Source organism: Cornus florida, unplaced genomic scaffold (assembly GCF_030987335.1).
Source record: "Cornus florida cultivar Cherokee Brave unplaced genomic scaffold, ASM3098733v1 CherokeeBrave_3.0.0_Hap2_Chr11, whole genome shotgun sequence".
Taxonomy (NCBI): Eukaryota; Viridiplantae; Streptophyta; class Magnoliopsida; order Cornales; family Cornaceae; genus Cornus; species Cornus florida.
The window spans coordinates 112,107,533-112,128,076 of NW_026775581.1; the positions used below are offsets into that span (position 1 = coordinate 112,107,533).

Genomic DNA, 20,544 nt, shown 5'->3' on the forward strand with positions numbered 1-20,544 from the left:
GTGCATAATGGTTTTAAATAAGTGCTGGAATACTCTGGGACCTAGTTCAGACACCTAGAAACCCTAGCGATGGAGGACAGATGAGGTGGAAGTCGCTGGAGAAGATGAGGTGGATGAAAACAAAAGGAGAGTCGGCTCCTTTTTGAAGGAAGACGGCTCCCCTCTCAAAGAGACAGCTACCCACAAGGGGGAGTCGGCTCTACTGGGCAAGGAGGTGGCTCCCCTAGTGGGGGAGGCGGCTCTACTCAAGGGGAATGCGGCTCCTTCATTTTTTGTTGATTTTCGGCGAAGTTTTGACTACTGGGATGGGTTTTTGAGGTTCCAGGTTTAATTTGGGAGCTGTCATGGCTTAAATGATGTCTATGGTTGTATGAAAACTCCAGAGGGCAAGTTATGCATCATGAACCACATAGTGCTGGGAGCTTAGATGGTATGTAATTCTTAAATAAATTGCATATTGTTGTTGGATTTGGATGTTGTAAATTGCTTATCTTTATTTTAGCAATTTCCTGTGAATGGTTATACAACTTAATCATATATTAGTGATATCAAATAAGTATGTTAATTTATGTATTATTATTATGCTTATCATGGATTAAAGGATTGTTACACCTTTTTTCTGCATTATAAATTGTTGGATAATTATGAATCAGTGGTATAAGACAAGCATGCTAATTTACATATTCTTATTATGCTTGTTATGGATTAGTTGATATTTACTTTTATTATCTGTATTATCAACTACTGGATTTATGGATTTTATGCACCGAAATGGGACGGTGGCATACTAGGGATAGATTAGCTCAAAACGCTAAATCCTACCTACTTTGGAATAAGGGAATGGATTAATTATAGTACTAAATCCTATTTATATATGTCGTGTCAAGGCAACGAACAGTTGAGCGGCACTACTTTGGTTTGGATGGATTTAAATATAAAATTATGTTACCTCGATATGAGCTTGAGTCTCAGGATCGACGGTTAGGGAGCGTGTATGCAATGGGATGCATAACTGGTTATGACGGTTGTGGTGTACCCTCTTAGGTCTAGGTACTCATGTACACCTCATGTGCGTTTTGCATGATGCCTACTAGTTAGGTTGAAACCGCCTAGTAGTACAGTGAGAGTCCCTTAGTGTGGATATATATATTTATGGATTATGTAGTTATTGTTGAGTTGTTTAGGATGTACATGTGTATCAGGTCTCTGTTTGAATTGTAGTAGAGTAGAATTTGCTCGTGGGCCTGACCCACTCTTATTTTTCAGGTGTTCATCAGTTCCAGGCTTAGAACTTGTTCGTGCTGAGCAGAGACAGTCATTCACTCCTCCGACTACATAAGATTTCCTTTCATATTTTAGCTTTGGATTTTATTTCCGTTCTTTAATTTCTATTGGGATTTTATTAGGGGCGCACTAGATGGATTCCCGAGTTGTACTTATATTGGAGGTTTTGGAAAGTTTGGATTATATTAGTTTTATAACTTTTGAGGATTTATTATTTAGAATTCTTTCAACGTATTTAATTATTTATTTCTTAAATCTTTTGTACTCATACTTGTTAAATATTAATTGTCTGGTATCTCTCGGATCCGTGCTCGGACTTGATCACCCGTGGCTCTAGAAACGAGGGGTATCACACCTTGGCCTTTTCTTATGTTGTTTGGAAATGCCCATGGCCAAACTTAGATGATGTATCAAAAAATTTGAGTTGATACATCATCCAAGTTCTATGGACTACTCAAAGCTTAAAAAATCCTAATTGAGAAAAGAAAAAGGAAAAAAAAACCCTAATTGATTTGGGGAATAAGTAAAGAAAAGAAAAACCCTAATGGAAAGAGAAAAAATTCCCTAATTGAGAGACAGAAAAACCTAAAAACAAAATACAAAGATAAATAAGGGTTAGAGGACTTACAGTTTCGCAGAAGAACACGAACTGATCTTATTTTCTGAATCGATAAGAACAGACCGCTCAGTTTCTGAATCGAAGAAGGGTTTCTGGTCTCTTTCTCTCAAGAACGCGAGGCGATGGAGGTAGATGATGGACGATGGTGGCTAGGGTTTCTAGTCTCTTCTCTCAAGAACGCAAGGCGATGGAGGCAGATAATGGACGATGGGTTACGGTTTGTGAAATGATGGAATGTGGTGTAATGTAAATGGGTGTGCAAAACGATGATGTTTGTTGGTTGTCTTTTTTAGTTTTTTTACAAAAAAAATTGTATTTTTATATATTTTATAAAATTGTTGACTAAGGGTAGTTTAGTCAAGTTTGGCTTTAAATATGCCACAGGGACATAATTGCACCAAATTGAAACTTGAGGGGTGTTATTTGCACGCGATAAGTGTGATATGCACCGTAAGCATACTTGAGAGGTGTTTTTTGCACGCGACCCAATAATTATATGACTGTTTGAGAAACATGTTATGTATACATATTTTTTTTTTTCGCTTCTAAAAAAAAAAAATACATATTTTAATTTTTGTTAACTTGTTTTAAAGTGAGATTATTTTGCGTTTTAATTTTATTTTAATTTCAGTGAAAAGGTAAATTTAAATTGTATTTATATATTTTATAATGTATTATATAAAGTAAAATGCATAGAGCAGTATTGGTGTATATGGTAAAAGAAAAGTAATTTTTTTTTTTTTTGACTTACTTGACGTTTAACTTGGTGATGACAAGACTATATTTAGGAGTGAGGTTAATATGGTCATTGGAACTCGGCAGTGAGAGAGCAACAAAATTTTTTTTCCATCAAAATGGTGGTTAATTCTTAAGAAATCATAATTAATGGCTCATCCTCATTTAATAACAAATCTAAAGAATAAAATTGAATTAATAACAATCGAAAAATGAATCATGAAAGCAGTCTACTAGTTCCCTAATAGTCGAATCTCATTAACAGCACAAATCAAATATAAAAAAGAAAAAGAAAAAGAATCCCACAATAAGATATGAAATAAATGTACTAGTTACCCTTAGTCAGCTAAGTCTAAAAACAATGAGAAGATAATAAAGAACAACCAATTAATATTGCACCAGAATTACGCGAAAAGCGTCCCAAAGAAGGACATGGTGAAGAGCACAAAAGTTGCAGTAGACATTGCACTAGCCATTTCAGTTGTACCACTATTATGCTCCGTCGTCTGGTTTGCTGATTGAGGTGGGCTTTCGGGATCCAAAACCTTGATGATCATCTTCATCCCTCGTTCGCAGTGTCCGGAGACCCCACTGATGAAGTAGAACAGGCCTGGTCTGTCCAATATGAAGGCGGTTTGGCCATTGTTGGAGAAGAACATAGGGTGTACAGAGTGACACTTATCGTATTCTTTATCAGTCACCACCAAAACCGAGTCCTTCTTGTATGCAAAATCTATATATATATATATATACCCCCATGGATAACGTATTAGAAAAACTCATAAATAACACGGAGTATGTGTATATATTTACTCGCACCAACTAAGAATAACAAAAGGATCTCATAAATTAGTGATCGTAAAGTTTTGCTAGATTCATTAATATATCAACTGTAATTTATGAGTGTGTTTGTGTACACCCTAAGGATGGATTCTGAAACATTTAGGGTTTGTTTGGTTTGTTATAACTATATAAGAATGTTTTATGAAAAAAGTTGTTCTTTCAAAAAATTGAGCCAAACAAAGATTTTGTACAGATATCTAATTCTCAATTTTCGGCTTTTTGAGTAACAAACTAAGCAAATCCCTATAAACTTTTAGGTACTAGATTCGACAACATTTCAACTATAGGGTACGCAAGTATTTAAATTTTCATTTTTAATGTTTTTCAGCGACATTTAAGTTATGATTGGGAGCACATTTTCAATTTAAAATCGAAGAAAATTTAGTTCAGAAATCCGGTACTCCCAAACATAATATTAGAAAAGTTCGACGTTATAAAGAGATCGAGATTCAAGAAGAAATAGTACTTACGGAGAGTGTCATTGACATTAAAGCGGTTTTTGGAGGCCCATTCATTGTAAAGCTGTTCATCTTTGGATGGAGGAACAACCCAGCCTTCTTCACCACCAACGTGGAAATCAGCTGTTGAATGTACTGTGAGGAAGAATAGGGAAGAAAGGAAGGTTATTATTAGGAGGAGAAGAGCTTTGCAGGAGGCCATGATGAGAGAGAGAGAAACCAGTGTCAATGAAACCTAGAGAGAGAGAGCTCTTGCTTTGGTATTAAGTTGGACTTAAAAAGGAGCCGAGTTTGAAGTTGGTTATGGCCGGGAGAGAGAGAGAGTGTGTGAGAGTTATCAGGAGAGATACACGGAGAATGTGGGATGGTTGGCGGCAACGGCTCAGGAAGGGCCATCTTTGACTTGGTAATATTACCGTTTTACCAAATGAAAGTCAACCAAGAGGATCGGATATGATTTTCAAAGAAGTGAATCAAAAAGCCGTGTCATCCAAAAAAAAAAAAAAACCTCATTCATATCAAGGGGAGAAAAAAAGAAAAATTAATAATTTTCTTTTCTTTTTTTTTTTTTTTTATAAAAAAAAAGGAAAAGAAAGAAAAATTCTATGAATTTTTAATAAAACCAGCAAATCCTGCTTTTGGGAAAAAAAATTCCAATTTACGTATTAAACCGCTTAAATTTTCGTTTATAGCCTTAGGAAATCATATTTGAATTTTGCAAATTATAATTACTATAAAAAAAATTGAGATCTAATCCATTTTTATTTGGCTATTTAAACATGTGTAAAGTTTTTTCTATTAGCAACTAGATTTTTTAATTTTATATATTTTATTTTCAAGATGTATTACTCTATTTATAAAAAATATAAAAATTTATTCAAAATTTTTTTGAATAAGAAAAAATGATAATATTTTATTAACTTTTTAAATAAAATTTTTAGTTTTTATTTTTATTTATTTTTATATTAAAAACGATTGTGGAATATTCTACAAATGATTTTGGAATTGAACTTCCATAAACTTAATTATAATTTAAATTTGTTATATAGTATTTATTAAAAAATAAAACTTAAAAGAACATAAAAAATGATTATATAACAGTTTTCAAATAAAAGTTCTAATTGAAAAACTTTTCTATAATACTCCAGAAGTGATGTGCCCCTGGGGCCTATTAGCTGTTGGATTGATCATTCATTGCGTCAATCTCACTACCACATCCAATGGGCCAAAATCTCAGGAATACAATCTTAGGGTATTATAAACTTTCACTGAAAATTTGTAGATACATTTTTAGAACTTAAATAGAAAAATATTTCTAGAAAAAAATAAATAAAACAAAGCCTTACTAAAAATATTTAGGACTTATTTGTCATTTTCAAAAAACCGAAAAAAATAAAGAGAAAAAAGAAAGGCCATGGACTTGGGTTAGACCCTTGAATTGGATTCCTAGCATTTTGTTAGGCCAAAAACAGAGCCAAGGCCCAAGTAAATATATGCTATGTTCGGTAAGAAGGAAAGAAAAGGGTGGAAGGAAAATAGAAAAAAGGAACAAATTTCTTTAGTTCGATAGAGATGATATAAGGAAAGAAAGGATAAGAGGAAGGATGAATCCTCCTTTATAAATTTTTATTTGCCCAAAAATGGACAAAAGATAGGAGAGAAGATAAGTGAATCTATTATAGAATTTTTAAATTATTACATCACCCTTAATAAATATTTAATAAATCCCATAAATAAAATAGTGATGTGTTTAAGGATAAAAAAAACTTAAAATTTTATATTTCTTTTTATACCAAATTAAATTGTCAGCTTTTTTCATTCTCTTCCATCTAACCAACCAACCAACCAAATAAAAATAAAAAAATACTTAATTTCTTACCTAGACGTTACAGTCATCCCATTTTTTCTCTCTTTCATTCAATTTTTTTCCTTCATACCGAACGGGCTTACCGGGCCGAATAACTGGATATCGAGTTGTGGGTGTTTAGGACTCTCTCACAGGCCCAGCGATCGACTTATAGGGTGGGACAACCATAATTTTTCTATTCCTATTTCTGTTTCAAATCCTCTCTCTCTACACTCTGCGCACGAAGCAATCTCCAACTCGAAACCAAATCGAATACTCAAAGAGTCACTCTCTTGCGATTTTCAGTGAAATTACGAAGCTCAAATCGTTTATCTTCTGATTACTTGCAGATTTTAATTTTTTAAAAAAAGGAAAAAAAGAAAAGAAAAAAAAAATGAGCGTCGAACCATTCAACAGGTAAAACAAATTGTGATTTGTCTATTAAATCTTCCTCGATTTGTTCTTTTTCTAGGAATTCAAAACCCTACTGATTTTGGTCTATTGATCTGATTTTGTGTTGTTTTTGGCAATGAAAACGGATAGGTTGGTAAAACTTGCGGCGAGGGCGTTCTACGATGACATCACAACAAAAGGGGATAATCAACCCAAAACTGGGAGGAGTGATAATAGGGGAATTGCTGTTGTTGTACTTGATGCCCTCACAAGGTTCTTTTCATCATAATACATCCCAATTTTTGCCTTAATACTTCTAAACTGCATAATTCCATGTATATAGTTGTCTTTGAATGAGGTGTGAATCTGGGTATTTAGATTTAGAAACAAGTTTTGTTCAGTGTTTTTATGTGCTATACTATATGACACTGCTGAAATTTGGAAGAAGTGATTTCAATCAGCAGACTTTGTTTATGCTTTTGTGTTTTAGTGGTAAAACTAAAACGAAGCAGGTGAACTCTGGAATGAGGGTTTTTTGACTTTATGTACGTGGTTACTGAAAATTTCGGAAAGCTAATTTTTGGGGTTTTTGAGGGTGGGGTCATTTCTTTTCTTTTTTGTTTGTGACCCTAAAGAAGTAAAGAAATGGTGATTTGATGTATGATTTTGGAGCATGAGCACTGGATATATACTGCAGTATTATTGGAAAATGTGCTTTTATGGAGTAATGTACCAAAATTTGATCATGTGGTATCCTCTATACTGTGCTACCTAGCCGATTAACTGAAAGTGAAAGTCCATACGTATTTTTGTGTTGTTTTTCCTTCTGTAATTTATAGAATAAGTTAATACAAGGATGCAAAAAAGAAAATTTGTGGAAGGAATTTATAAGATTTGCTTTATAATGTTGAAAGGATATTCTTGACAGAACTAAACCAACTTGTTTCTCACCTAATGCAATTGAAATGTATATTCATGTTGATGGAGCAATATGAAGACCCATTTAGAACTTAGTAGAGATTTAGTAGTAGAGGCTTTATATGGTATGAAACTATTATTTGGGTACAGTAGACATAGTGTGACTGCATCTTATAATTTGCATAATTCACATAGATGTGTTAACAAAGCAGCCCAGATGACTGTCATCAAATTCTTTGGCCAAAAATTCAAGCGATCATACCCAAAAAGTCAAAGTTAAAAAAATGTTTAAGTGAAGTATCTGTGCAAATACATTTAAAGAATTAGTATAAGCTGAAAATCATGAACAATGAAAAGAGGTCTGCAACTTGTGTGTTTTTATTCCAGATCGAGTGAAGCTTAGTACATTTGATAATTTGTTTTTATCTAAATCTATAATTTTAGAGAAAAAATTTTCCTCGAAATTTAGATAAATTCAAGAACCCTACTTCAGGAAATATTTTCTTGTAAATTGTGTACACTTTATATGGAGAAACTGACAAAGGAGTATGGAAATATTTTCTTATTCTTTTTTTTTGTTTTTTTTATTTTTTTATATATACTTTTCATTTCTCTAATCCAGTAGCGAGCCAAACAAAGAGTTCAGATTCCCAAGTTTGATGGTTAAAATATAAACGCACCTTGGTTTTTACTCCCTTATTATTATTATTATTATGTTTTGATGAGTACACCTTAGTCTTCTTACATCATTGTTAACTTTAATAAACAATTTTACATTTAATGCTTAAAGGTTTTAATTGTTACCAAAAGCATTTCAACCATGTGCTATTCATAGGAAGTGGCATGGAGGGGAGATTGAAAGGTGGACCTTGGGGAAATTGTTTTGATGGGCGACTTTAGATGGAGATAGAAGTCTAGAGAATCTTAGCTCAAGGGAGGGGATAAAGCACTAAGATCTTCCCCAAGTTAACAATTTTTTCTGGGAGGGTCAATCATGTTGGGATGGTTATTGTGATGGTTTATATATACATAGAGACGAAGACATCAAGACTGTCATTGTCCACTTATATGTTGAGCTATATTTAGAAATTTTATAGTGGTGGTTTAGGCTTGATTGTGGAGTTTAGCAAGGTTGCGGGAAGGGATAAGGAGTGGTTGGGGAATCTATTTCCGAGGAAGTAAAGTTAGCTTTGAGAGCTGCAACTTGATAAGACGAATGGTCAGAATGGTATGTTGATGGCTTTTCTCCATGCAGTCTTGAGGATGGTGAGACCAGTTGAGACAACTCTGATGAATCATTTGCATGCTTCTGAGGAGTTTGAGAGGACCTTTAATGCTTCTTTTGTTTTGTTCTCATGAAGAGATGGAAGTGGAGTTGAAGGATTTTAGACCTGTAGCTTGGTGGGAAGCGAGTCGATGATAATTGAGGTTAAGGAAGCTGATATATTGTGTCATTACAGAACCCCTTAAGCCTTTTGAGGGTGGTTGGTAATTTTTGGATGCAATGCTTGTAAGCAATAAGTTTATAAACTCTTAAATTTTTCAACAACAAGCTAGTTGTTATCTGTAATCTGGAAATTGAGATGGCGTATGACCACATTTATTGGCGTTTACTATTGTGTATTATTGAGAGGATGAGTTTTTAACATAAGTAAAGAATGTGGATTGAATTTTTAAATTGAGATTCTTCAATTTGATCAATGGAACAACATTGGGTTTCTTTTGCAACTCGAGAGGCCTCAGTAAGTGGGATCTGCTTCTCTTAGTGTTCATTCCAGTTATGGAGGGATTTAGCATGATGACAGCGAGGGCATTAGAGGGAATTATGTTGAGGAGGCTTGATATACCTAAAAACCCAGCTATACTTTACGAGACTTATTCAGCACTGAAATGTATTCTCCGAGTGAATGGTAACTTCTGGATCAGTGTGTGGTTTTTATGGTATTGGTCAATGCTTCAAACCATGGATAGAAGTAAAAAACATGCACCTGTGTATGACCTTGTGTTTTAAAACTCTTTATTTTTTATTTTTTATTTTTTTTTCGAAGTGCAAAAAAAACTAAAATTGTTTATATTATATTTTTCGATGTAGATTTTTTTTTTTAGTGTAATTTGTTAAGGGGAGTTTAGTTGGAGTTTAAGTTCTTTTTATTGTGTTTTAAATATATATAAATAAATATCTATATTTATTTTCTTCTATTTTAGGCGTCAGTGGGTCAGAGAAGAAGATTTAGCAAAGGATTTGAAGCTGCACTCAAAGCAACTTCGTAGGACTTTGCGATTTTTTGAAGAAGAAAAGCTAGTCACCCGAGATCATAGGAAAGAGGTAAGTGTTTTCTTTGGTCATTTTTATGCTGTGGTGCTTATTACTGTTGCTTTTGAGTAGTTTTGCTCATCAACTGTTGCAACATATTCTAATCCTGTTACTTTAAGTGGTTGAAGAACTAACGTAACCATCTTTGTAGAATTTTAAGTAATCGTTGTTATTGATACACCAAAAGTCATGTAGTACTTGCATTTACTACTAATTTACACGTGATATTCATATCTTGCAACGGTTTGGTAATTCTATATTAGAATTTTAGTGCAATGAGGTTCAATCTCATCGGAGAATCAAGTTTCAAGTCCTCACGTGCAATGAGGTTCAATCTCATTGGAGACCCGAGTTTCAAGTCCTCACTTTTTGCAGTTCGTTGTTAGACCTATTGGTTCCTTGTAGCTTGTTTTTTGGGTTAGACACAACCACATTCTTTCCTTTGTGTGGATTCTTCACAACTGTTCCGATAAAGGTTTTCAGTTTGGATTCCACACAGTGCCCCAGAAAATAAACCTTTTGCTGGAAGCAGTCAACTTTAGAATAACAAGCTGCTGTTCTCCCTCTAATGTCTGCAAAATATATGCGTAAAAGAGTTGGCTCAGGTTGATAGATAAATTTCTTGGATGTTTTTGACCAGTTGTGAACGTAGTAAAGTGGAGGAATTTGTTCATGTAAATTTCTATTTCCTTTTTTTTTGGCTAGATGTATACGACCTCTGAATATGATTCATTCTTGATAATCTAATTTATTTTGTGACTGAAGTGCTCTAACCCCCCTAGATGGGTCAAATATGCTCTTGCAATCTGTTTGATACATAGGATCAATTGTACAAAAAGATGGAGAGATTGATGATGGTTTAAGTATAATTGGAATAGGTGGAGAGATTAATTTTGTTATGTAATTAAATGTGCTATATACATATACAGACAAATAATAATAATGCTTTGGAGGTGTTCCATTTTTCTGCTTCATAAAAAAGAAACAAAACGACACTAATATGTTGCCAAAATTATAATATTGAGGTGGATGATGAGGAGTAACAGAGAGAGACATGAGTAGTAATCAAAATGTTAGATGGCATGGACATATACAATGTATGCTAGAGACTGCATCAAGAAAAAGAACAATATTTGCTAGAGTAAAAGGTCAGAGGCAAAGGGGCAGATTGAAACTAACATGGAATGGAGTATATAAGAGAAGACCTTAAGAAACTGGATATGATTGGAGAGATAGCTTACAATAGAAAATAATGGAGAAAGAGAATTCATGTGGCCAACCCCATTTGAATATGACCAAGGCAAGGATGATGATGATGATGCGTTCTCACTTATACCCCTTTTTTGGTTATCCCTGCTGTTCTGTGCAACTTGCGTGTTATCCTTCTTGGTGATCTTTTCCTACTATGATGCTAACCTTTTGCAGAGGAAACTGTCCGACATTAGGCTTTGTTGGATTCTCCAAAACAATGAAAGAAAAGAAATGGAAAAGAAGAAAAGAAGGATTTAGCTTATGAAAACTCTTCGAATATCCTCACTTTTTAATTAAAAAAATTGGATTTCTTTAAAGGAACAAAAAAATCTCCTTTTTTCCTTCAGATTTTCTTTTCTTCTACTCTGTAAGTAGCCCATCATATCCTCTTCTCTTCACAGTTTTCCATCGCAACTAAAAAAGGTAAAATCCCTATACTTTCTTGTCCTTTTCCTAGCGGTTTACAAGTTCCAGATAGAACCATAAAGGTTTTGTTGAGACTTTATGCTGCCTTTGTCCTTTGGTTCTAATTTTGACTATTGTTGTTGTATAATCTTTCTGTATATATGTTACGTTCAATTTAGGAATTTTTTTCTTGTATTCTCATTTTCTTCTTTCTTATGGATTCTTTAATTCTATATTATAAAAGGTTCACCTAGCATATTTAGAGGTTTGTGAAATTGCTTGTGGCTGAGGTTTATCAGAGACAAATTGTTTTCTAACATTTCATTCTCCCGTTCAAGTAGAAAGAAGAAACAATGAATCTTCTTATTTGTATATGTATCCCCTTACTATAACTTAGTTAAATTCTGTGTTTTAATGTGACTTTTCTCTATTGTGTATGATGGTTGTTTGATGGTTCGTTTTATTAAGGGTCACTTGGTAATTTAATGATGATATGCATGGTTAAAATCTTCATTTTCTTTGTTGTCAGTTTGTGGTATACATTAGAAAGTTCACCTAATTGTGGAAAACGCTCTCCTCTTTTATTCATTCTATCATTCATTCATCATTAATTTTTTACAGACCGCAAAAGGGGCAAAAATTTATAGTGCTGCAGTTGCTGCCACAGCTGATGGTCATCCGACTGGGAGAGAGGGGGAAGAAAAGATCAAGCTGCACACTCATTCTTACTGTTGCTTAGATTATGCACAGGTTCCTCCTTGTATATCCATAAGTCACGTTTAATTCACTTTCTATTACTTACTCTATGCCTTTTCGTTATTTGATTCTTGAGATTCATTTTGCTTTATTATATTTTAGGTTGAAAAGAGAAATAATTTTTTAATGGTCGCCTATAGAATTTATACTTTACTTTTGGTGTGTGTCTGTGCTGTTTGTGTTTATATATATGTTGGCAAGAGCTATATATTAACTTTGTGTGTAGTATACTTTGTGTGTGTGTGTGTGTATGTAACTATGGTTGTATCTTGATTTTGTTCTAAGAGATTTATGTATGGCTGTATGGTTAGTGATATGATGGGATATAGAAGGCAAAATAAGCCCTAGACTATGCTTTCTTTTCTCTTGAGCATCCTCCTGTTCATCAGATTTTTAATATGTCCAGGCTCTTGTAAATGTGGAAGACCTAAAGTAAAATGTATGTTGCAGATATATGACGTTGTGAGGTACAGACTTCACCGTATGAGGAAAAAGCTAAAAGATGAACTGGAAAACAAGAACACAGTTCAGGAGTATATATGCCCCGGCTGTGGGAAAAGGTTTCTGCTGTTGCTTGTGATGCTGTTAGTTCTATATATCATTAGGTGAAAGTTTGAGGTTTTTCTGATTTTGGATGTCCAGATATACTGCTTTGGATGCACTACGACTAATTTCCCCAGATGATGAATATTTTCATTGTGAAAGTTGCAATGGAGAACTTGTGGCAGAGAGTGACAAGTTAGCTGCTCAAGAAATGGGAGATGGAGATGACAATGCAAGGAGGCGGAGGCGTGAAAAGCTCAAGGACATGCTTCAAAATATGGAGGTTGGTTTCTTTAAATATCATACATTTCTTTTTGGCAATGGTATGATTTATTTGTCTTGGTTGTCAAAATGTTGAGAATTTAGGTAAGAAACTGCCAACATTAATACCTTTTGGATGCTTTAATTATTCAATTTATCAGGATTGTTCTAGTGCTTTTATTGGGGATCATTTTTGTTCAATAGTTTTGGTAGATCATATTATGGCCATCTTATGATAAATTAGATATACACATCAAATATTAACATTTTATTACATGTACAGTAGAACTGAGGGTCGAGACTGAGGTGAGTTGGTTGCATGCCACTTTTAACTCATGTCCACCCTGAACTGAGATTGGGTTGAATTGTTGCCTAATCCATCCTGAGTGGTGAAGAAACTGTCCCAGCCTGCCTAAGGGTCAACCCGGGTTTGTGTTCAGCTTGAACAAGTTCTGGTCCTTGTAGAAGCTGAATTTTCATAAACAGTAAAGTTATGAGTCTTGTGACAGGCAGAATTCAGAAAATATTTTTTATGTAGGGGTCCATTCATTAGTTTCTGTTGCATGTTCATTGCTGAACTGAGATAGGATAAAAAATGTTTGTCTTACACAACTCAGGATTTTCAAGAGAAGCTTTGGGTAGTTATTTGTACATTAACTCAAGTAATCCATTCCTATTCTTTTTTGGGATACTGAATTATACTGATTTTTAACTTGATGCTACTCGAGAACCTTCCCCAGCGATTGTATATTATTTGTTCTACATGCGTTCTTTTTCCCTTTTATGAGGTGACAATACTGAATGAGTGCAGGAACAGCTCAAGCCATTAATGGATCAACTCACCAGAGTGAAAGATTTGAATGTTCCTGATTTTGGAACACTCCAAGCCTGGGAATTGCGAGCGAATGCTGCTGTACGCGCAGCAAATGGGGATTCTGGTGCCATTGATCCCTCTAAATCTTCACAGGGACTTGGATATGGTGGAACGCCTATGCCATTTGTTGGAGAGACAAAGGTAATTTTCTACTCATTCTCCCATCCCTCACCCACCCAGACACAGAAAATTATGTGTACATATAAGATATAAAGTCTTATTTTATATTTTCTAATTTTATGTACTGGTATCATTTTATTGTTGGTAGGGAGCAGTGCTTAAATTCTCATATCTTGGTTGTTAGCAAACATAGTTTAATTTATTTTGTACTACATGTGGTTTGGACTTCAATTTGTGTTTCGGCATGCTCGTGTATTGTGGTTAAGCTTTGAATTAAAGTTAGTGTTGGCATGTATTTGTATATATATGAAAACATTTGAAGCCTACAGTTGGTTAGTATTTGTATATATATGCTATGTGGAGAGTGAATTTAGATTTTTCCAGATTTTTTTTCATTTTAAATTTTCTCACACTATTTGGTTCACTGAGAATTATTCCGCAACCCTTTTCCATCCCAAAGAACTTCAGTGCGAATATAGAAATTCTTCTGGACCTCTTTCTTGACTAGGACTGCTTGATTTAGACTTCTTGGTCTGCATCTCTCTTAAAGAATGATTAGATCCTTGGTATTTCCTAAACTCAAAAACATTAAAATCTTCTTGGGTTCTTTAATTTTTTTGATCCGTCTGTTATACTACCAAATTATATTTGTGGATGATTTTTACCTTCTAAAAGTTTAATTTTGATAAAATTTAAGAATAATGGCTCCTTTGACCAACGATTGTGTTATTCATTTAAACTCTTAAGAACTTGAAAGGTGTGTGAATTTTTTAGAAGTACATGTGTTGGGTTTGAAATTTTCCCAAGTACATTAAAAATACAAATGCAAACTTTTTTTAAACATTCGTTTGGATTTAAATTTTCTTAGAATATCCATTTTCTCACGAAAATTGATTGGATTATAGCCTATTTTCTTTCAAATTTCAGAAGTTGGCTTAGAATTTCTTTAAAAAAAAACTAAAAAGCCATATAATATATTATAACTGGAAAAAATTTACAAGGTTGAAAGACGAGAAACCTTTTACAGCAAGAGGATTAAGAGCACAAAATAAAAACTCTTCCACCACACAGTAGTGCATGGAATAAACTGCCCAGGGTTCTCTCCATCAGCTGCAAAGAGGGGGAAAAAATGTTGTATATATATTATCAAGATGACAAATCTTTTTTGGTAAGTGAATTATTTTTCATTTTCTTGAAACTCTGCTAAATTTTAATTTAGGAATCCCTTTATGCTAATCTATCATAAATACTACAATTTGAGTTTCAAGTTCAGAAGAGAATTGGTTGCTTGCAAGGTTCGAGGGAAGCATAGAACTGCATCTTAATTAAGCTTTAATTGGTTTTATTTACTTAAAATACTTAGCAGCTCGTATCAGGTTGTTTCCATCGTGATAACTTGATATACGTTGTTGGATGCATTCCTTAACTGCTGAAGCTTTCGATGCAAATAGTTGACTGTTATGGTCTTAGAGCTTTGTTTCTGGTTCAAGCATCTCTATATGAATATGTTTCTCCACTCTGTTCATCTGTTTGCACTCTGTTTTGTTTGTTTGCCTCACAAGGTGAATGATGGGTCAGATGTGAGGGTGAGAGTTTTGTTATACATTGATTGGCCCATTCCTTAGCAGCTTAACCTTTTTGGCAAGTAGTTGTATAGCAAACATTTTAGTGTTGCAGATTTGGTTAAAGTTGGCTGAATGTTATTGTTCTGATTATCATTCTTTTATTAAAGCCACCGTTGTTGAATCGATTTTTGCAGGTTTACCATACAATCACTTTTACTCATTGGGTTTGCTACAGTAGTTATCTTGATAGATAATATATATGGAGGTGTAGGAAGTCCATCAAGTTGCTGGATATTTGCTAATTCTCTCAATTTTAGGCTTAAAATCTTCAGTTTTCCAGTTATCCACCAGGGAGCCTAAGCGAGTAGGGCAATTTATGATACTGGCCAAAAGCTTTAAGACTACATAACTATTCAAGTTGATTTCGGATTGGAGGCAGAGGGAAAAGAATAGGTCCTATTTTCATTTATATGTTTTTAGTGTTGAGATATTCTGTTTGCAAATTGAAGAGAATCATCCTAGCTGTTGTTCTCAATTGTGATAACTCTAACGTAGCCTTTGTCTCTCTAAGACCAACGACCTTGTGCCTTAGCCATCCTTCGGCGACCTTGTGATAGAGAAGTGCTATATTAGTCGACAAAAGCAATTTATCACTGACATATGCCATCCATTACCAGTTTTTTCCAACTGTTGAACCAAGTCTGGAAGACTGTCATCCATGTGCCTTATGCATGTTCAAATTTGATTTCATTGGCAAACAACAGATCGAGAAAATTTCATTAAATTCTTTACACATTAATCCCTAGATATATTTGTGCAGTGTTCCATCTAGAGAAACCTCAGGTGCTCATATTTGAGATGAGAGGTTCAAGTTGAAAGTACACACATAATGAAAATAAAGTTGGATTTTAATCTGTTCCTAGCACTCAGGATTAACAGGATCAACAAAGACTAATGGCTTTCCATTATGAGGGTATATCTCACCTTGGAAATTATCTTTTTCAAAGCACCACCATTTGTTATCAGCTTATGGCCCTTGGGGTTGATGGAACCTCTAACCTTTAGGCTTCAATAGAGGTTGAATTTGCTGATCAGCTATTGCAGAGCTTGAAATTTGTTTAAACAATCATTTTTAGATCATTTCAGATGACCTCCCAATTTTGAGGTACTGCTTTGTCAAGAGCCTTGTTATTTTAGCTTAAAAACATCCTCTCTCTCTCTCTCCCTCCCCCCCCCCCCCCCCCCCCACCCACACACACACACAGACAACCTCGACTTATCTATAGCTGATATATTCTGTTATTTTCCTCTTTTTATCTGAGTCCCTTTTTGTAATTAGTCGGGCTTACAAGAAGCTTGCTAAAGCAATGACAGATGACTTCTGGCATCTTCTTTTGTTTTTCTTTTCTTTGGCAAAAAGGGAAATAGTTTCTGTAATATCCGTTTATTTTTAGGATGACAATTTGACCCATTGGGCCCACTCGTTACAGGACATATTTGGGGGAAGTTTAAACGGGCTGGGGTTGGGGGAGAAAACAAAAACACACTCGAGGGTTGGAAAGGGGTTCCCTGCCCCGCATTTATGTATTAGATTTACAAAAATACCTTTTAATTTTAATTTAGTCACTAAAAATTACCAACTATGTATTTGTAATCTAAAATTTCTAATCATGTTTTGATACTTATCCATCACGTGTTTTATATTGTCATCAAATGGTATTCTGAAAGGAAAAAAATAATTTGAAAAAAGAAATACAGGAACAAGATGGTGGCGGGATGGGGGAGGCAGGGGTAGGGCCTTTCCCTAAGATGGGACACAGTGGGTTTGGGGGCTTCTGCCTTTAACGGGGGCAGGGGCAGGGCAGGGAGGGGGCTTCTTGTCCCATACCCACCCCATTGGTATTCCTATTTATTATTCTCCTGAGGATATTGATTGAAATGGTTGGATGCCTTGGTTTCAGGCATCATTTAATAATTTTTACCTTTAAATGGATTGGTTGCAAGTAATTTATGGCTATTTCTTGGCAGGTTGAAGTTGCCTTTTCCGGTGTTGACGAAAAAGGAGAGGATATTAAATCTGAGAATGCAAATTCAATGAAAGTTTTGCCTCCATGGATGATCAAGAAAGGGATGAACCTTACAAAAGAACAGCGTGGGGAGATGAAACAGGAGTCAAAGATGGAGGGCACTTCAGCATCTGCAGGATTATCAGATGACAAAAAGACAGCGGGAAAAGATGATGAGAAGAATTTACAGGCTAGTGCAGACTGATAAACTCATTTATATTTTCTTGACCATCCAAAAAAAAAAATGTTGGTTGTTATATTAATACCTGTCATATAGTAATTGTTTGTTATTTTAATACCTGTCATATATGAACTTTTACTTTATTTATTTAATTCTTAAAATCTCACTTCCTTTCCACTTCCTGATTAATTTGTAGGATGAATACATTAAAGCATATTATGCTGCTCTATTTCATAGGCAACAAGAAGAAGCTGCTTCTAAGAGTCAGGAGGAGTTGTCAATCACTAACATCTCTAATGATGTTTATGACACATCTTCTGGACGCCAAGTTGGCATGAAGTTCAAACGTGAGGAGGGTGAGGCAGATGACGATGTCGAATGGGAAGAGGCTCCACCTGCAGGTAGACATCAACATATCTTACCTTACTTTGAAATTCTAATTTTGCTTTTTAGAAATATTGCAGAAGCTTCTTTAGTAACCAATTAACATCGGTGATGATAAATAGTCAATCATGAAGTCAAGTCACTGTATATATTCCTGTGTTCATTGCAATCTGCTAATTGTCGCTTTCTAACTCACATTCTGCCAAATATCTAACCGAAATACTAAATCTAGTCTGGCAGAACACTGTCTATTAATATGTTTAAAATGTAATCAGAAAGTTTCTTAATATTTTCAAACCATATTCCGAGTATTTATATTAGATTTCAAGTGTTTTGGGGCCTTTTTGCTTGCCTTTTACTTTCCTTCTTTTCTTTTCTTTTCAGAAAATTTATGAACTAAACAGAGAACACATTTTTGTTTTTCATTCTTTATTTTTACAAATGGTTACCAGTTTTTTGAAAAATCCGAAGCATAAAAAGGTTCTTTCACTTCTTTCAGAACATCTTCTGTCAATACAATATAAAACACTGAAAACTCACTGTGTAGCGTGTTGGGGAGTGGGGGAGGTAAGAATATTATTAGAAGAAAGATGGGCCCGTGTCCTTCAGGCTCACAGGAAAAAGCCAACCTACATTACAAAGCTAAACACCAACCATTTGCATAAATAAATCCAGGGGAAATAGAAGTACTACTCAAATCAGTATGAAAAATACAAATTTCATTGAAATTAACTTTTCTCTTAATTTTTGATCAAAAAACCAAAGCTGATGATTTCTGGAAAATCAATGTGTAATTGGTTTTCAAGAATTCCAAAATTTCCTTTGTTCTCTTGTGGGTAGCCATGCTTGATGATATGGGTTTGATGTTATGAGTTCCTGCCCACCTTTATTACAGGTAATACAGGTGAAAGTTACAAGGTTGACTTGAATGTTCAAGCCGATGCTTCTGGAGATGATGATGAGGATGATATAGACTGGGAGGAGGGTTGAGTTTTTTGATCTAAAGTCTTCTATGGACCTAGAGGTGAGAGAACATGATGCAGGTTTTCTCAAGTTCCAGTACGTGATAACTCGTCTGTCATCTCAAAGCAGGTCTACCATACATGTAGCTGGTTGATGTTTTCTCATCTCAGTTTTACTTGGAGATGCCCTGTAAGCAGTAGCACTGACAGTTGATGGTGGACAAAGCGAGAATCATGAAGTAGTCTAAAAATGAGAACGATAAGTAGTAGCACTACTGACACTCTGAAATAGGTTTTTAAAATACAGTTAAATATTCTTTTAGTTTCGTTTGCTTGCATTTGTGTCGGCAAGAAGTGCGTCGAAAAGGTAACAATATTAAATTAATTATTGTTGCATCTTTAGTGTGTAATTTCAGCAGGTAGGAGGGAACTTTGTTTTCTGTGGTGCATTATTAACATGATGAGAATTGGGGCTTACCCATGAGTCAGATTGGCTTGTTATTGTGATCGAACACAGATTGGAGTTCATTGGGTTTGTGTTTGAGCGTGTGCAACTATGAGTAGTAAGTAGTATTGGTTAATTTGACCTACACTGCAATAATCAAGATTAGTTTCAACTTTCAAGGGTGGCCAACAACTCTTTTGACATGTTCGTTTGAAGGGTTAAGTTTGTAAATCTAATCTGAAAAACAAAAGGGGGTCAAATCGAATGGTGGTTTTGGAAGACTAGTAAGTCTCTGATGGTGGGCCGTTACTATTGGGAAAGTGGTATACCGTCTCTATGGTCTTCCCGACAATAACCTCTCATTTCTCGCAAATCCTTTCAATTCAAAGTTCATTCCCACTTCCGAAAGATAAGGGTGGTTCAAAAGTATATATATATATATGTGTGTGTGTGTGTGTGTGTGGAGAGAGAGAAAGAGAGAGAGAGAGACAGCCATTCCTACCTTTCTTTGGAGCTCGAGTAAACACACAACACGATAATGGATCTTTTTTCTCCCACTTAGGTTCATATGTGGAGTGGTGGCCATGAGGGAAAAAGTCTAGCAGGTAAATGAGGGTAGGTCAACCATTCCATTGCAAAGTTAAACAGTTTGTTTTTGACATGGATTGAATGACAAATGTTATCATAAGACTCGTGTCACAAAATTTGATGTATGATTGTGTGATGTGGGACCGTCTGTATTTCAAAATTGCAATTTTTTTATTAAAAAAAAAAAAATTATTTCAATCAAAATTGAAAAATTACATAGAACTAATCTACTCAAGCTGGATCAACCACGCTAATGGAAGGTGATTAAAATAACTTTGGGAACATTCTATAAAAAAAACACATAGGACCCTTAAAATGGGATGGACACGACGATACCATGGTTATAAAATAATAACATAATATATATGCACATGAATTGATTTTTGTTTATTTTATTCACAATATCATTAATATAGTCCCTAATTTGGGGCTTAGGATTGAAGGGGTGTTGTTTTTGTTTTTATTTTTCTATTAACTCATATAATATGCTTTAAAATTGCATTGAAATCTTGTTTTTTAATAAAATTATTGAAAAATTGTCACGAAGTGTTTCAAAAGGATTCTAAATACACGACTGCACTGTTGGAGGGACGATCTGAACTTTTTAGACATTAACCCAAATTGAAGAAGGGGAAAATATATGGCAAAAAAAAAAGTATTTATTTATATAAATTTGAATTATAATATACTCTTTTGTTACGTTTGATGTGCATGAAAGAAATAAAAAAACTAC

The 20,544-nt window shown here is 34.5% G+C and overlaps 2 protein-coding genes across 2 annotated transcripts; one reads left to right on the plus strand and one right to left on the minus strand.

Moving 5' to 3' along the window:
• Positions 1-2,496: 2,496 nt before the first annotated feature.
• Positions 2,497-4,141, minus strand: LOC132286599 (early nodulin-like protein 5). The gene is made up of 2 exons (XM_059788957.1): positions 3,952-4,141; positions 2,497-3,371 (listed from the first exon to the last, which is right to left on the minus strand). The coding sequence occupies exons 1-2, from the start codon at positions 4,139-4,141 to the stop codon at positions 3,043-3,045; spliced, it is 519 nt and encodes a 172-aa protein (XP_059644940.1). The 3' UTR covers positions 2,497-3,042.
• A 1,832-nt stretch (positions 4,142-5,973) lies between these two features.
• LOC132282925 (uncharacterized) lies at positions 5,974-19,319 on the plus strand. The gene is made up of 10 exons (XM_059784765.1): positions 5,974-6,202; positions 6,329-6,451; positions 9,302-9,422; positions 11,688-11,816; positions 12,273-12,382; positions 12,465-12,648; positions 13,438-13,641; positions 17,214-17,441; positions 17,629-17,833; positions 18,712-19,319. The coding sequence occupies exons 1-10, from the start codon at positions 6,180-6,182 to the stop codon at positions 18,804-18,806; spliced, it is 1,422 nt and encodes a 473-aa protein (XP_059640748.1). The 5' UTR covers positions 5,974-6,179; the 3' UTR covers positions 18,807-19,319.
• The last annotated feature ends 1,225 nt before the right edge of the window (positions 19,320-20,544 follow it).

Excerpts from the sequence above, each read along its gene's own strand:
- LOC132282925 (XM_059784765.1), top strand. The coding sequence starts at position 6,180 with ATGAGCGTCGAACCATTCAACAG. Across the intron at positions 12,383-12,464 it reads TGCCCCGGCTGTGGGAAAAG|ATATACTGCTTTGGATGCAC; the intron begins GTTTCTGCTGTT and ends TTGGATGTCCAG. Across the intron at positions 13,642-17,213 it reads CATTTGTTGGAGAGACAAAG|GTTGAAGTTGCCTTTTCCGG; the intron begins GTAATTTTCTAC and ends ATTTCTTGGCAG.
- LOC132286599 (XM_059788957.1), bottom strand. The coding sequence starts at position 4,141 with ATGGCCTCCTGCAAAGCTCTTCTCCTCCTAATAATAACCTTCCTTTCT. Across the intron at positions 3,372-3,951 it reads TAATGTCAATGACACTCTCC|ATTTTGCATACAAGAAGGAC; the intron begins GTAAGTACTATT and ends ATATATATATAG.